This window comes from Pocillopora damicornis, chromosome 10 (genome assembly GCF_964200805.1).
Source record: "Pocillopora damicornis chromosome 10, jaPocDami1.2, whole genome shotgun sequence".
Taxonomy (NCBI): Eukaryota; Metazoa; Cnidaria; class Anthozoa; order Scleractinia; family Pocilloporidae; genus Pocillopora; species Pocillopora damicornis.
In genome coordinates, this window is record NC_142679.1 from 8,160,139 (window position 1) to 8,175,138 (window position 15,000).

General features: G+C 40.0%; 5 protein-coding genes across 5 annotated transcripts in view; 1 reads left to right on the forward strand and 4 right to left on the reverse strand.

The window, feature by feature from the left end:
* Window positions 1–1,156, reverse strand: part of LOC149038751 (uncharacterized) — a 2,629-nt gene extending 1,473 nt beyond the window's left edge. The window contains exon 1 of the mRNA XM_089183656.1: window positions 1–1,156. This exon is cut by the window's left edge and continues 1,473 nt beyond it. Within this exon, the coding sequence (XP_089039782.1) occupies window positions 1–789 (789 nt within the window). The 5' untranslated portion in view covers window positions 790–1,156.
* On the reverse strand, window positions 1,084–3,034 carry LOC149038752 (uncharacterized). Its single transcript, XM_089184376.1, has 2 exons — window positions 2,867–3,034; window positions 1,084–2,118 (listed from the first exon to the last, which is right to left on the reverse strand). Exons 1-2 carry the CDS (start codon window positions 3,032–3,034, stop codon window positions 1,084–1,086), a joined length of 1,203 nt encoding a protein of 400 aa, XP_089040502.1.
* A 4,054-nt stretch (window positions 3,035–7,088) lies between these two features.
* On the reverse strand, window positions 7,089–8,407 carry LOC113680293 (uncharacterized). The gene has a single exon (XM_027197306.2). It carries the CDS (start codon window positions 8,391–8,393, stop codon window positions 7,089–7,091), a length of 1,305 nt encoding a protein of 434 aa, XP_027053107.2. The 5' UTR covers window positions 8,394–8,407.
* Window positions 8,408–9,401: 994 nt separating this feature from the next.
* Window positions 9,402–10,771, reverse strand: LOC149038753 (uncharacterized). The gene is made up of 4 exons (XM_089183644.1): window positions 10,527–10,771; window positions 10,160–10,359; window positions 9,761–9,848; window positions 9,402–9,542 (listed from the first exon to the last, which is right to left on the reverse strand). Exons 1-3 carry the CDS (start codon window positions 10,748–10,750, stop codon window positions 9,817–9,819), a joined length of 456 nt encoding a protein of 151 aa, XP_089039770.1. The 5' UTR covers window positions 10,751–10,771; the 3' UTR covers window positions 9,402–9,542; window positions 9,761–9,816.
* A 50-nt stretch (window positions 10,772–10,821) lies between these two features.
* Window positions 10,822–15,000, forward strand: part of LOC149038754 (uncharacterized) — a 6,206-nt gene continuing 2,027 nt past the window's right edge. The window contains exons 1-5 of the mRNA XM_089184377.1: window positions 10,822–10,948; window positions 11,394–13,431; window positions 13,712–14,189; window positions 14,328–14,501; window positions 14,745–15,000. The exon at window positions 14,745–15,000 is cut by the window's right edge and continues 194 nt beyond it. Coding sequence (XP_089040503.1) covers window positions 11,563–13,431; window positions 13,712–14,189; window positions 14,328–14,501; window positions 14,745–15,000 — 2,777 coding nt within the window. The 5' untranslated portion in view covers window positions 10,822–10,948; window positions 11,394–11,562. The remainder of the gene's footprint in view (window positions 10,949–11,393; window positions 13,432–13,711; window positions 14,190–14,327; window positions 14,502–14,744) is intronic.

Consider the following 15,000-nt stretch of genomic DNA (forward strand, 5'->3'; position numbering starts at 1 on the left):
ATCTGTAAGGTCAGCCCATCGTGCCTTTACAGGTGGAAGGCAGAGATCTCCGAGAACTTCAAGACCATGTTTACATGAACTGGTTACCCTTAAAATCCTGTCCTTTCTCGCATCTTTTTCCATGGAATCGACTTCCTCTTTAAACAGATCATCAATGGCATCTAAAATGCGTTTCGTGACTGGTATTATCTGACTAGCAAACAGAGCCCTATTGTGCTCTGACATTTCTGTGTCTTCGCAAAACTGCAACAAATTGTCAATCCTTAATTTCAAGTGTTCTGCTCTCTCTTTTTCGTAAGTGAAGAATTTACAGTTACTTTCTGTTTCTCCGGATAATTTGTCTAGGTCATCTGACTCTGTCATATCATAATAAAGAAAGAGGTCATCGTGTAGTCGCGCGCAGCATTTACGAAATCCCAGTGAGTACTGTGGACTGCCAGGTGTCGGTTCGTCAACCTCAAAAGCTGATGGATCCTCATGTCGCAAACGAACTGTTTCGCTGGCCCATACAGTGCCTGACGATCCCACTATTGCTTTGGGCCGGACAAATGCATAGTGGCGATCGTCCTCAGTTATCAGCTTCTCTTCAGTTTCATTCATTACACTTGACTTCGTGAAAACACGGTGAGAACCCGGGCTCACATATACCATTTTCTCAGGCCAGTCGTACTTTGGCAACTTCCTTGCTTTAGTGTGATCTGATAATGTTAAGATCCTAAGATTTCTGGCTTTGTCAAAACCTTCAGATGTACCTGGTCTAAGGTAAGCCTTGTCATTGGTGCTTCTCATGAAACAAAACTTTCTCGCGCTGGAATTTCTGGCACCCCAGAATCGTCTTTTTATGTTTTTTACGTGTGCTCGTTGGTAGTGAGTAATTTCGTTTGTGTTTTCTTTGCCTTTTGGTGGCTTTTTCCAACAAAATAGGCCTTTGCCACAATGGCGCTTCGCTTGGAGACTTCTTTTGTTTCTCGGTCTCGCCCTGTTGTATACTGTTGTAGCGGATTGAATTAATTTCTTCCCACGTTGAGCTAGTCGGTAGTTGGCAATTGAAAGAAGGTTTTTCTTCTTCACCCTCTGGCCGGTTTAGAGGACCGTATCATGTCGTCTACCATGATAAGATGATTTATCCTCAATTGCCTTTGCAATGAAGTCTTCATCTTCCTCATCTAGCTTTGACTTCAGACCTTGGTTTGACAACTTTCGCCTCTTCAGTCGATTACATTCGATAAGGTTTGAAGCTTGGCGCTTGAGCATTTGGCGTTTTCTCTGATAATTGCTGTCGGTGGGCTGGCTGTGAAGAAGCCCCTCCGTGTCTTCAACTTTTTCCTTGAGTTTTTGTACTTCGCTTTGGATTTCTTCTAACGTTTTGGATGACCAAATATTTGTTTTCTTTTGAAGAAGGTTTTCCTTCTCTTTTATCTCCTTCTCCAGCTTTTCCTTCTTGGAATTTAAGCGCAACCTAACGAGGTTGGCTGCTGCCTCATTAGCATTTTTTACCTCTTCAACAACGAATTTAACTCTCTCCATCATAGAAGGAAGATTGTCAGGATCAAAGCCTAGGGCTGTCATTTCTTCTCTAGAGAATATGGATCGCAATATAACTCTAAGACAAATTCTATCCCATTCTGAGTCCATGGTAGTAGCGATACCTTGCACGGTTTCCTTATCGAGAACAAGAGCACTATGTCCACTTTTAGTACTACAAGCACTAAAAATATCCAAAAGGAATGACTCTAAATCGACTTCATCAGGACGGAGTGCGACATACTCAAAACCCTCGGTTATACGAATGATATTGATCCTGAGACCATGTCTTTCATGAAGTAAAGCTTCGCGAAAGGCAACTCTCTGATATTTTGACGGTGCCCCAGAGTGATGAGGTTGAAACGCAAGAAAGTACTCTAATGCTTCTTGAAAGGGGATTGAAGACCTAATTCTTGTCTTAGCCTTGGCATCTTGCACCGGAAGAAATAGTTGATCGAAGACATAGAGCAGACCTTGAAACTTGTGCTTCTTTTCCTCTGAAATTGCTCTCGATAATTCTTCTTCTATAACACCCCTATTTTGCTCTAGGGTGCAGCTTTGTTGCCATGTTACAATCTCCATTCTCTTTTTTCCCTGAAGTAGTTTATAAAAGGTGACTTCGTCTTAGATCGAGAAACTCACAGTTTTACTAGATCTATGGGCTTGAGGAATGTATCTTAACGATTGGATTCTGGTAGCTGTTTTCTCTACAAGTTCCGTTTCTTTATAACGCTGCGTTAATTTTCTTCATCAGTTTGAAATTAAAAAACACACCTTTCGCATTTATTTATTTTATTAGAAAGTATTTTGCCTTCACTTTGCGATAATTTAAATCGCGTCAATTTTCTAGTAAGTCTGCTGGTTTATAGTCTGCATTTGACGCATGCACGAGGGAGCCCCCACATTTTTTTTCTTCCGCACGCTTCGCTTGCGTCACGTTCTACATTTCTGTTTTAATTTAATTGTATTAATGGTAAGCATAGTTAAATATTTAACACTGTTATTTACCACTGATCTGCAAATTATAGGGTTGTCTTTCAGATGCCGGGAATAACCCTATCTAAATTATAGTGACCACAAATACCAGTATTTGCAGTCTTTAAATACAAAGAATTAATGTCCGCGTCGTTTCAACGTTTCAATGTTAATGATTACTTATACTATTGCATGCATATTTTATTGTTTTACTTCTCACCAGTTTGAGCGTAAAATAATGGACCAGTATCACGAAGAAATTGCCGCGTTTTCCTTCATGATGATTTTAGTAACATCGAAACGCCGTCAGACAACATTTGCTAGCTTTTATATTTTTATAAAGACTGCAAATCCATCATTTATTTACCTGGTCATTGTCGATATCTGATAAAAGCCGCTCAGTTCTCGCCCTTCGCTTGCTTCGCTTTTCATTATGGCATCGTTTATGGGTACTTCCATCACTTAAATCCAAATGCTTTCCAAGCTGACCACCATTATCGTCCAGATTGCTAAGCTTTTCTGTCATATCTTCCATTCTTGCTCAATTACAATGTCTGAAGTCCAACTGTCGGAAATCTTCTCAGCACGCTTTTAAAATAATGCTTTGTTGTTGTGACCTACTATTAACTAACATCGTTGTGACATATTAACTTTAACTTTATTTTTTACATATTAACATATAAAAACCTATATTTAGCCGAAACGTGGGCACAGAACTCGTTCAATTGCGCTGATTTGCTTTCATTATAAGCCTTTTCAATGGATAAAGAAATTGACTATCTTTTAACAACAGCTGACTTGAGCAATTACACAGACAATTTTAAACAAATTGGTGTTGCAAAGGTCGAGCATTTTCTGGACGTCGATGACGAAACTCTTGAGCGAGACATTGGACTAACGAAGATACAAACTCGCCGTCTGAGGCATTTCTTCGCTCAGATACAAGGCGAATCAAAGCAAAGAAGAACAAGCAGTGAAGGTATTGAGTTATCGTTTCTTAGATGATTATTTTGAAGGCCTCTATAAAATAATTGGCTTGTGCTTCAAACCAGCCATGAACAAAAAACGTAAGGCAACATGGTGCATAATTTGTAACACAATCCTTAACAAACATTTATTATGTGATCGGTAGGTGTTACGTCCGCCAGTGCTCCCAAGAAGCGCAAGCAGGCAATTTTGTCATTTGGACGCTCCGGGCAACTACAAGTCCTGAGGAACGACTCAGCACCAGAAAAGAAGCCGTGGGAAAAATATCTTCTTCCCAACCCACACACAGAAAGGCTGAAATTCTACAATAGTGTTGTACCGCAGATTTATGAATCTTCATTCGTGAGTAAACAAGCCGGTTTCAAACAGTATCTCCTCGAGCAACAGCAAATGCGTTGGCAGTTAAACACAAAGATAAAAGCCCTTTCCGATAAAGAAAACAACTTGCTTAGAAACGAGAATTGGGGAGTGTGCCAAAACATCACGAAGTTCATGTCAGGCGTGAATGGATGTAAGGGCAGTGGTGATGTCGCGAAGTGTGAGTTCTCCTTGACCACTGTCAATGAGGCCTTTAATTCAGCATCCGATTTCCTCTCATTTATCGACAACAGACGAAAGAACCTTTATACAGAAGAGCATACCTTAAGGTCGTTTGCAAGTGATGAGCTCAAATATTTCCAGGAAGCTCAAGAGCGAGTGAAGGCCATACACCAAGAGCTGCAGAAAGCCTCCAATGCGCTCACGACCACCCTCATGAGCTTGAAGAGAAAGTTCCCATCTCCCATGGGGAACAACGGCCAATCCCGAAGAAAAAAAGAAAACAAGAGAAAAGTGAAAAAAATCAAGGAGAAAAGGTTGCATCAGCGAGCAGCAATTCTCCTAGAAAAACTTACCTCAAAAGAGGTAGCTAAAGAGGTTTTCGATTCACTCGAAAAGAATACTTACAAATGTGTCTCAAGTATTAATGCAGGATTCACTGCGAGATTTGTCAAGCGTCTCCACCTGGATCCTCTGCTATGGCTTTTGGAAAGAGGCATGTTTGAAACAGAGCTGGCACGCAATTTGAAAGTGGTAGTGGCCAGAATGAACGAAGAGAATAGCAGTAATGGTGCTGAAAAAGGGTCAAGTTCGGGCGAGGATTCAGATGAATCTGACGAGGAGACTGTGCAAGAGCCAGTGGAGAGGGCTGCCGAAGATTCTGACACGGAAGCGGAACAAGATACAGCCTCACCAAAATAAACACTTTTTTATTTGTTGTTTTCATTCGGCCGCATATTAAAATAATGAAAGTTTATGATTTTAGATTACGATTCTCTATAAAACAAACTGAAACGTTATGAAACAATTTTGAGCAATTGTAAGTATTCCATTCTCAAAATCTTGATTACCTTTCTAATTTAGATCGTGCCTGAATAAAAACGTGTATGTTAGACTACGATAGTGATTCTTTTTTACAAAATGGAGGGTCTGTAAAAGGGTTTGGGTTTTGTGTCTGGGCTAGAATAGAGTTTATATAATACAAAATACAACTGAACGTGGTCTTGAATATATGGTTGGGGGTTTAGAGTCCCAGCGGCAAATCCTACCAAAGTATTTACAAATGCAATCACCCGGGGTCCCGGCGCGACCTAAAATTCCTTTTTTTTTGGTCTGATCCCCCCCATTATGCTTGTCAATTACGGCTGATCCCCCCTAAAGGTCTTCAAAAAACCATGTGATCCCCCCTAAATACTCCGACCCCCCCCCCCCGGCGATAAATAATGACCGGTCCCTAAGTATAGTTTAGTTGAGCAAAAAACAATAGATCGGGCAGCTAAAGAAATGAGCACAGTGTCTATGAAAATCAGTGGTAAGAAGTATTTTGCAACGCTTATGTTTATTGGTAAGTAGTAGGTATTGTTTATGTACACTTTGGCCGGGAGCAAATAGATGCGATCCAATATTTTGTTGTTGTTTTTCTTTTTTGTAATTAATTTTCTCCATAAATGTTTATTTGGGAGAAAGCAGTGACACCGTAAGCAATGGTAACATATGGTTTGGGTAACTCCCAGCCAAGCCTCCTCTTTCCCTCAATCATTCAGGAAAAACACCCTGATATTGGACTTTTTCTAACATGTTTCAAATTATATGGACCTGAACTCATTGGCAATTGTAAGGGTTGTTTATTTTATGGCAGAAGTCCCATTAACTAAGATAATAACCGATTTGAGAAAACATGGAGAAAGACTTACATTGCTGAACAGGTCAGTGATATCAGAAAGGTTTTATAAACAAAGAAACATAAAAACATTGAGCAAATGGTGATTGCTATTTTCAGCAAACCTGAGAAATACCACAGGTAACTACTTTCCCCTTCTTTCAGTGAATATTCAAATAGGAATTGGGACAAATAGGGACATGACACATTTTATTGGCTGGTATGCTCTCCTTTTAAGGAAATAAGGAGGAATGCTTTGCAACACAGACAAGTCGACGTTCGCGTGAAAGTTGCGGGAAGGAAACATGCAATATGATAATTTTCGGATGTCCATACGTGTTAAAGCTTGTAACATACAGTTCCTTTTGGACCTTAGCTCTATGTCGTCAACAATGACTGCGAATGCAGTTGAATTTACATGCATCTTAAAAACTTCTTGTTTTAATATCAGAGCTATATTTGAATTTACTTAATTACAATCTGAACGACCGGATGCTTCTTCAACATCCTGAAAGGAGTTAATTATCCATGTCTTTCTAGGAAATTCTCTATCATGATTCAGCGAGTTTATATTATCACGCAGCGAGTAAAAATTATTTATTAATTGCCCTGTTTCCCCACTGAACGTCGGTTGAAAATTTTTTATGCCTTAGCTGCAACTGATCAATTAGCACACAATATTTCACCAAAGTTATAGCGCAGTTAAGAGCTGGAGTAAGTCCTGATAGCTTATTTTGTCACATTTTAATATAAAACGAAAAGTAGGATAATAATCACGGAAATAGCTCAAGTGATAAATTGTTCGAAAAGGAAAGTGACCACAGCGCATTTTACGTTCGTTATGGAGACCTTTGGTCACTATTGAGTGGCATCTGATTGATGGTTCAATAATCTAGGTGTCAGAATCAAATGAGAGATTCCAAGGGTTTTTGATTGTCATGGCAACGTGGAGCTAGCATGTGTGTCCCAACCAATCATGTCAATGCATCCTCGTGATCGCCATTACCATATGTGGTATACCTCTGGACTCTTTCCAAATTACCCCAGGACATGATTTTCATGATTTCAAAAACAATATTCACAAAATGTTTCTCAGCAAAATGATAAAGAACTAAGTTGCCAGCCGAAAACGTCGATCAAAGTCTTAGCATGTTCTCACAAAAGATTCAGTGCAATAATTATGCAAATTTCATTCATGCATTCATGACATTATTCTCCTACAAACGCGACATTCCACTCGGCCGAATTCTCGGAGAAATCTCTAAATATTCTTTATAGTTTCTCACAGTTGTTGCTAACAAGATATTTCGGCTGGTCCAATGCTCAGGCTGGACCAAACATTAAAACAGTCAGTTACTCTAATTGTACATACGTGTATATGTTGAGCACAAACCTGAAGTTTGCACTACTCCATCTGTCCTAGAAGGTCCCATATACGTATTATTTCATGAACATGATTGAAAGACATCCAGCCGTGCAGTTTTTTTGTATCTTGCATCACTTTTGCAGATTTGAGAAGCGTATCCTTCGTTAGCTTCTCGGGATGAGCCGTTTCATTTCTTTTGTTCTGGATCTCTTTCATTGTTCTAGGATGTTTGGCGTTATTCCAGCTTAGTTTCGTTTTCAATTCCTCCCATCTCTTACTCGCCTGATGTTGGTCTTCTCCCTCTCTTAATGCAATGTCTTCTTCGATGAATTTCACTTTGTAAGAACAATGTTCATCATAACCGTCTGGAAGTACTTTCTGGTACATCATCGCTTGCACTCGCGAGCACATTTGACCAAGAAGAATGCAAGCGCTATCAAGAGAATCAGGTGAAGACAGGCTTCTTCCATAAGACTGCGATGGTTGCATATTTTCCTGGAATTCCTTTTTCCATTTTTTGTATTCTTCTTCTTTTTGTTTGTCCTCCTCCGTCTTTCTCTGAATTTTCTTCGACAGTCTCTCTACGTCTAGTTTCAGTTTATTATAGTTTTCCTCGCTTTTCTCGAGTGCTTTCTTCGCATCTTGCCATTCCCTCTGGAAGACGTCCGACGAACGCTTGAAAGATTTCAGTTCATTTCTAAGCTCTCTGATCTTATCTTTCAGGTCATCCCTTTCTTTGTCCCTGGCTTCCAAGGAAATCTTTATCTTCTCGTTTTGGTCTTTCAAATCTCTGACTTCCCTTGTTAGGACAATTATTTCTTTACCCTTCGTCTCTAATGAAACCTTCAAACCTTCTATTTCCTTGTTCTTGTCGTTTCGGTCTTTCAAATCCTCGATTTCTTTGGCTCTCTCGTTGTTTTGGTCTCTCAAATCCTCAACTTCCCTTTTCACGGCTGTTATTTCTTTATCCTTCAACTCCAATGAGTTCTTCAAATCCTTGATTTCTTCCTTCTTTTCATTGTTTTGGTCTTTTAAATCCTCAAATTCGAGTTCGACATTTTGTAGCTTCTTTTCCAAAATTTTCTTCTCGGTTTCTAGTTTATGAACTTTGTCCTTCAGAGCTTCAATTTCATGGTTCTTAGACTCCAAGGTAATCTTTAAGTCGTCGTTTTGAGCCTGTAAATCGTTAAAATCTTGCTTTAGCCTTGACAGCGTCTTGTCCCTCTCTTCCATTTCCTTCTTGAGAGACTCGATTTGCCTAGTGTGGTTCTCTGTCTCTGGGTTGGGGTTCAGCGTTCCTCCTATGAATCCGAGCATAGTTGAATTTTCCACAATTGCATTCATCTTGTTACCAGCTTTAATGTCGTTTGCTCGACACAACTCTTACTGATCGGTAATGGTGTATCCGTGAAGCACGCAGTTGGCTAGTTGTACCTTTTTAATCGTTATGACGTGTTCTTCTCTAATAACGTTTAATGCGCATGTTTATGATACAGTTACCACTGACACGGAGTTTGGGGTGTGGGTGTTGTTAATTCTACCCCAAGTTTCTGCCCTGTAACGTGATATTTTAAAAATTAAAGATTTTCCCTAGACATAGGCAGATGCTTATTATTTTTGTCATTTTTTCAGCCATGTTGGTTTAAGAAAATCCCACAGGTGTGGATCATTTCAGCTCTTTGATGCCATCTGGCCTTGATCTCATTAAGGCATCTAGAATCACTTTGGTTTGGATGTTATTCAAAATTTCTAAAGATAACCATATGATTGAACAAACTAAGTCACTGAAAATCAGAACAGTGAGCCAAGCTACTATTCTGTGTTCATAGGTTTGATTATACAATGGATTTTGAAAACACAGAGACTAAAATACCCATTCCTAAGCTATATCAAATGCTCTTTATTAATCCACGATTATCACTAGGTTACAACTTATTTTACGAAAGCTTCAATGCTATTTACAAGTCATTTCACAAGCAGTTTTATATACAATACCTTTAAAAGCAAACAGTTGTTTTTGCCCATCTATATTCAATGCACTTTTCAAAAAATGACAGCCTGTTCCAGACATAATCCAAAAAATCATATTTGATTGCTGACATATACTCAGTACACCTTTCCAAGATCATTTGCAGACACCTTTTCTATATCTGCTCATTGTAAACATCCACATCACTTTTAGGGCAGATAAAACTGGATTGATTGTCCCCAATACTTCTACAAATATGCAAAGGCCTAAATGTTGTGAGTTCTTCTTGGCTCCTGACAGTGACTGCTCCATCATTTAAAACCTTCACATGATATGCATACAAGTGGACTTCATAATTATGGGTAACAACTTCTTTCAAAACAAAAAAGACCTGTGAAGCATCTTTCCCAGGAACTGTCATAATTTTGTCTATCAGTGAGAACTGTGGTAAGAGCCCATCTCCTCCTGTGTGGACAGCTGCACCTTTTTTATATTTGGTACCAAAGACCATGCACCATTTTGCCCTGAAAAATACAACCGTCAAAAAAGATGAAAAAGATGGGTTGTCCAAGAACAAAAAACTACAACAAAAGTGCAATTGTCAAAAAATTACCATTGAATACCCTGAGCACATGTAAATATTTGTATTCTTAATACAGAATTATTTTTTTTACATTACTTGTTCTATGTAAAGTTGTTAATTAATGTTAGAATGGTGTTTGCATTAAATGAAATTACTTACTCATGAATTAGGTCTTCACCTTCCAGGGTGTCAAGCTTCTCAAGAAGCATGTTGAATTATGCTGCCCTGTTAGCTTCTTTCTGAGTCCCTGGAAATGGCAATAATAACCTCATAATATTACAATAACTGTCTTTTTTTTTTAAAAGGCATAACATATCTAATTAGACAGCAGGCTTAAAGGTTATTGGCTACAAGTTGACAAAAAATAATTGTGGCAGTTTTTTTCCAATGAATGGTCTCTACACTAAATAAATAAAAGCAAATTTGTTGGTCCTATGGACCCCCATTAGATAAATACACATAGTATATGTCTATATTGTCACAGCCAAATTCACATGCACATATGAATGTCAGCATACTTTCAGACCAGTGGAAAATAAAATGGTTGTAATTAAATACCTGGGCCTACTTCCAAAGACTTTTCAATTGATGGATGACCATGCTTAGTGCCTGATATTTCATAGCACTGCCTCAACTGATGACGAAGAGCCAGCGTCCAAGGAATATTGGTGAAATTGCCAAGGGATGTGGCCAGCCGTTTGAGTCTTTCATGCTTTGCCTCAAATCTCATTGTCCAGGACCGTACCATTGGACCAAGCCTTAAATATCAAAATGCTACATATTTACATTTTTTCCTTTTTCAGTGATCAACCTTACATGTACTATAGATAACTACTGGAAAACACAAACAATAACACAAAGATTTATGTCACAAAATTATCACCCATCAAAAGAAAAGTTAAAATATTTTTAATTTCCAACTTACCTTACCATTGTCCTGGGGTAATGAAGAATATAGTGCATCTTTGGAATCACAGAGGAATTTGGGTACAACTGGGTAAAGCTAGTATGGTGATCTGTGATTAAATCCCTTAAGTAAGCTGCTTTATCAAGTGTGACTGCATCAGCAAAAACAATGTCCACTATTTCCAAAAGATTTAAGAAGAGACCCCACTTCTCATCATCACGAGGGATATGGCTGCCCATCATCAATGGAAGGAAACGGCTGTAAATGCGTGACTTTCAAAACTTGCGTGACATTTGCGTTACAGTTGGCCTTTGTGCCATTTGATTCCTTTAAATAGTTTTTCTCTCCCGCTTTCATTAATCGCCTGTTCATGTTCGGAGTGCATACAAAGTTAATTTATAAAGTGTGATTTCAAGCCACCGGCGTATAGGGACTGATATGTAAGTTGTTTTCATTTTTTTTTTTTTTTTTTTATTCTTTTTTTTTATTCTTTTTTATTTTTAAATTACAAACACACTGCTTACAATACAATATGAAACACCACTTACACTAATAACAATGCTTATTTACATTACTCTACTTACAGTCACTAATACTTACACTACTTACAGTCACTAATAATTACACTACTTACAGTATCCAGCCCTATTAACAACACAGTCATATATCTGTGTTGATATGTAAGTTGTTTTCGCTTTTTTGTTGTTTATCTCGTTTCGAGCAAGCTCTTTCGTCTTTATTTGTATATATATTTTGTTTTTGCCGTAGCATTTGGTTCATTTATTAGTTCCTTTATTATGTTAGATTCATTTACGCTGTTAAGTCGCCACGTGTTTAATTGAATACAATCTATTATATAAGTCCCTTTTTTAAATTCGTTTACAGTTTACGAGATTGATTAAAGTTATGTCCCTGTAATATATTCCCTGGATTTGGTTGGCATTTTTCTCCGGTCACGATTTTCTTGGTATTTCATCGAGCCTTGATGTTCGTTTGCCGCAACAGTAAAATATCACCAATTGACGCCTTTGGCTGGAATTAAAATTCGTTGAGGATGAGCGATAGTGGTAGTCGATCGCCTCGAGCTACAGTTCGAAAGATTCTCACATTGGAGAAGGAACAAGCAGAAGTTGAAATTCCGAATGAACTATGCGATTTAAGAGATCTTAGTTTAGACGAAGCCAATAGTATTCGTGGCAGGAAACACGATCCTCCAAATTTGAGAGAACTGCACGAGCGGACTTTGACTGACAAAGGCAGAGCCTATCAATTGGAAATTCGCGCTTTAAAGAAACAAGAAGTGGAAAACAAATTGCATAAACATGTTGGAAGAATTTACTCATTGCTCGACTCCCACCCGGGTACCGAAGAATTAGAAAAGGAAAGACAAATCCTGGATGTAATTAAAGAGGAACTTAACCAGGCATACCGATCGTATGACGAGTTACTTGATGATGAAAGCGCTAAAGGTGCCGCTTACCGATATTTCGATTTGTGCGATCAGGAGTTTATCGAATGTCGAGTGCGACTATCCGAAATCCTTCGTTCAGTCGAACAACGAGAGCATGAAAAATTCGAATCTAATAGGCAAGAAACTGAATCAAGCCGTTCTGGAAGATCAAGGGTTTCAGGTTCTTCAAGATCTTCTAGGTCGTCGGTCATGTCAAAGAGAGTAGAGGCGGCGACCAGAGCAGCGAAGCTAAAGGTCGAAATGAAGTACCTGGATCAGGAAACCAATTTAAGAAGAATTCAGCTGGAAAGGGAGATCGCCTTAGCAGATGCTGAAGAGGAAGCTATCAAATTGGTTATGAACGAAGAAGTGAAAAATGGCATAGTTCGCGAAGATATGAAATCTGATGAGAGATTCGAACGAAATTTCCGCGAAGCTAAATTCGATGTCGGAAAAACTGTCATAAAACACGAACCTTCATTGTTGAGACCGGAAGCACTTCCTTTCGCGCCGTTGACGCCGCCAATAAGACCAGCCGCTAGTCAAGTAAACAATTTTGCTCCAAAGCGAGACGAGCCGACAACACATCAAGAAGCGACTCTTAAACAAATAGTCAGTCTCCAAGCGAAACAAGCGGAATTAAGCGCTCTAATTGTCAACCAGCAAAGAGCTAGTACGCTTCCTTCTCAAGAACCGCCTGTCTTTAAAGGAAGTTATTTCGATTATCCGACATTCATAGCTGCTTCCAATGCTATGATAGATAAGAAAGTTGACTCAGAAAAGGATAAACTGTATTTTTTGAGCAAGTATACTTCCGGCAAAGCCCACAAAGTCGTGAAAGGTTTCTTGACCTGGGATTCTGACCATGGTTATGAAGAAGCTCGTAAGCTCTTGGCTCAGCGCTTCGGCAACCCATTTCGAGTAGCGGAAGCTTATAAGGCTAAATTGCAAAATTGGCCGCAGATCGTCGAAGGAGATAGCTCCGGTCTTCAAGATCTCTCTGATTTTCTTGTCTGTTGTGAAGGAGCCATGCAGTCCATGAAGTACATGGAAGATCTAAATTCAACAAGGTTACTACAGGAAGTAAGCACAAAACTACCCTTCAAGTCAGGCTCCAGGTGGTGTCGCCAAGCACGTGATGTCCTGAAGAAAACGGAGAGAACGGTATCCTTCCACGATCTAGTAGAATTTGTCAGAGAAGAAGCAGATCTCGCAAATGGTCCGGTTTTTTCTCCCGAAGTGTTGAAAAGTAAAAAAAACAAGGCGCCTGACAGAAGCCGAGGAATGAGAAGTCAGGGAGCAAACAGTTTTGCATTGTTTTCCTCTCGTACCCCGCCTAGGGAGAGCAGAGGAAGGCCTAATGCAGAGCAAAAGCCGAAGCAGCAAAGTTCGTGCGTCTTCTGCGGCGGTAACCACCCACCTCACAAGTGCGGAGAACTAAGCAGGAAGAGCATTGACGAGCGCCTGGCACTGGTTAGATCGAAAGGCCTCTGCATTGGATGCCTGAAATTGCGAGAAATGCGGTAGGCAGCATCCGACTCGACTTCATGACCCTACGTATAAAGAAGGATCTAGCAACCAGAATACTCCTGAATCATATCGGCCCGATCCGGTCCAAAGTCATCAAGTAAGTGCAGAGGTCGCGAACGACGACAGTACAATCTCCAACCCCAATGTCGGTGTGTGTAGCGCTGTGAGTGGGCAAGGCATTGTAAGGAACTCTTTAATCATCCCAGTCTATGTGTTTCGTAAGAGTCACCCCGAACTTAAAGTCAAGGTTTATGCATTATTGGATGACGCTAGTGACACGATGTTTATCAAAACGGACGTGAAAGATAACCTTGGAATCCCTGGAGTTAATTCGAAACTTATCCTCAGTACCATGCTTGGAATTGAAGAAATCAACGTTTGCAGAGTGGATGGGCTGGTAGTTGAGAGGATAGACCAGCGCGTTCAAGTCGAGCTACCCAGGACGTACTCCAGAGACCAGATACCATCAAGAAGAGACCAGATTCCTAGTCCTGAAGTTGCAGCTGTGTGGCCACATCTCCAAAAGATCAAAGACAAGATTATGCCGTATCAAGAAAGCTTGGAAATCGGATTGCTAATTGGCTGCAACTGTCCGAAGGCGATCAAGCCTAAAGAAGTTATTTTGGGTAAGGGAGAAGATCCTTATGCCATCCGCACTCTCTTAGGATGGGGAATAATTGGTCCCGTCAGTCCGTTAGAAGGTATCCAGCCGAACTGTGGATAACATTTAGCGTTGTCTTGTAATCGAATACTTGCGTATGAAGTTGATACTGACCGCTGTAGCAACCGCAGCTTCGTTCTCAATTCTCAAACTAAAGAAGAAATAAATCCTTTCGCAGTGACACGAATGTTCGAACGGGACTTCTCAGAGAATTCTATTCCTGGATCGGGGCTTTCAAAAGAAGACAGAAGATTCCTCGCCATCGCCAGGGAAGGAATTACCCAACTAGAAAATGGCCACTATGAACTGCCCCTGCCCCTGAAGAATCCGAATGTTGTTCTTCCTAACAACCGTGAGTCAGCCTTTCGTCGCTTGTTACGACTCAAAAGAAGATTCATGGCCAACAGAAGATACCGTGACAACTATGTCACCTTCATGGAGAATATGATAGAGTAGGATTTTGCCGAAAGGGTGAAACAAAGCGCCTCTTCGTCGTCATATACGGAACAATGAAACGTCTGGTATATCCCACACCATGGAGTATACCATCCGAAGAAACCAACTAAGATTCGCGTTGTTTTCAACTGTGCCGCAGAGTTCAAGGGAGAGTCTCTGAATAAACACCTGTTACAAGGCCCAGACCTAATGAACACTCTTACAGGTGTCCTAAACAGGTTCCGTCAAGAGCAGGTGGGGATAATGTGTGACATTGAGTCCATGTTCTATCAAGTGTACGTCGCCGAAGAGTACCGGGATCTACTGCACTTCCTGTGGTGGGAGGATGGAGACTTTTCGAAGGATCCAATTGAGTACCGAATGACTGTGCACCTTTTCGGTGCAACCTCGTCTCC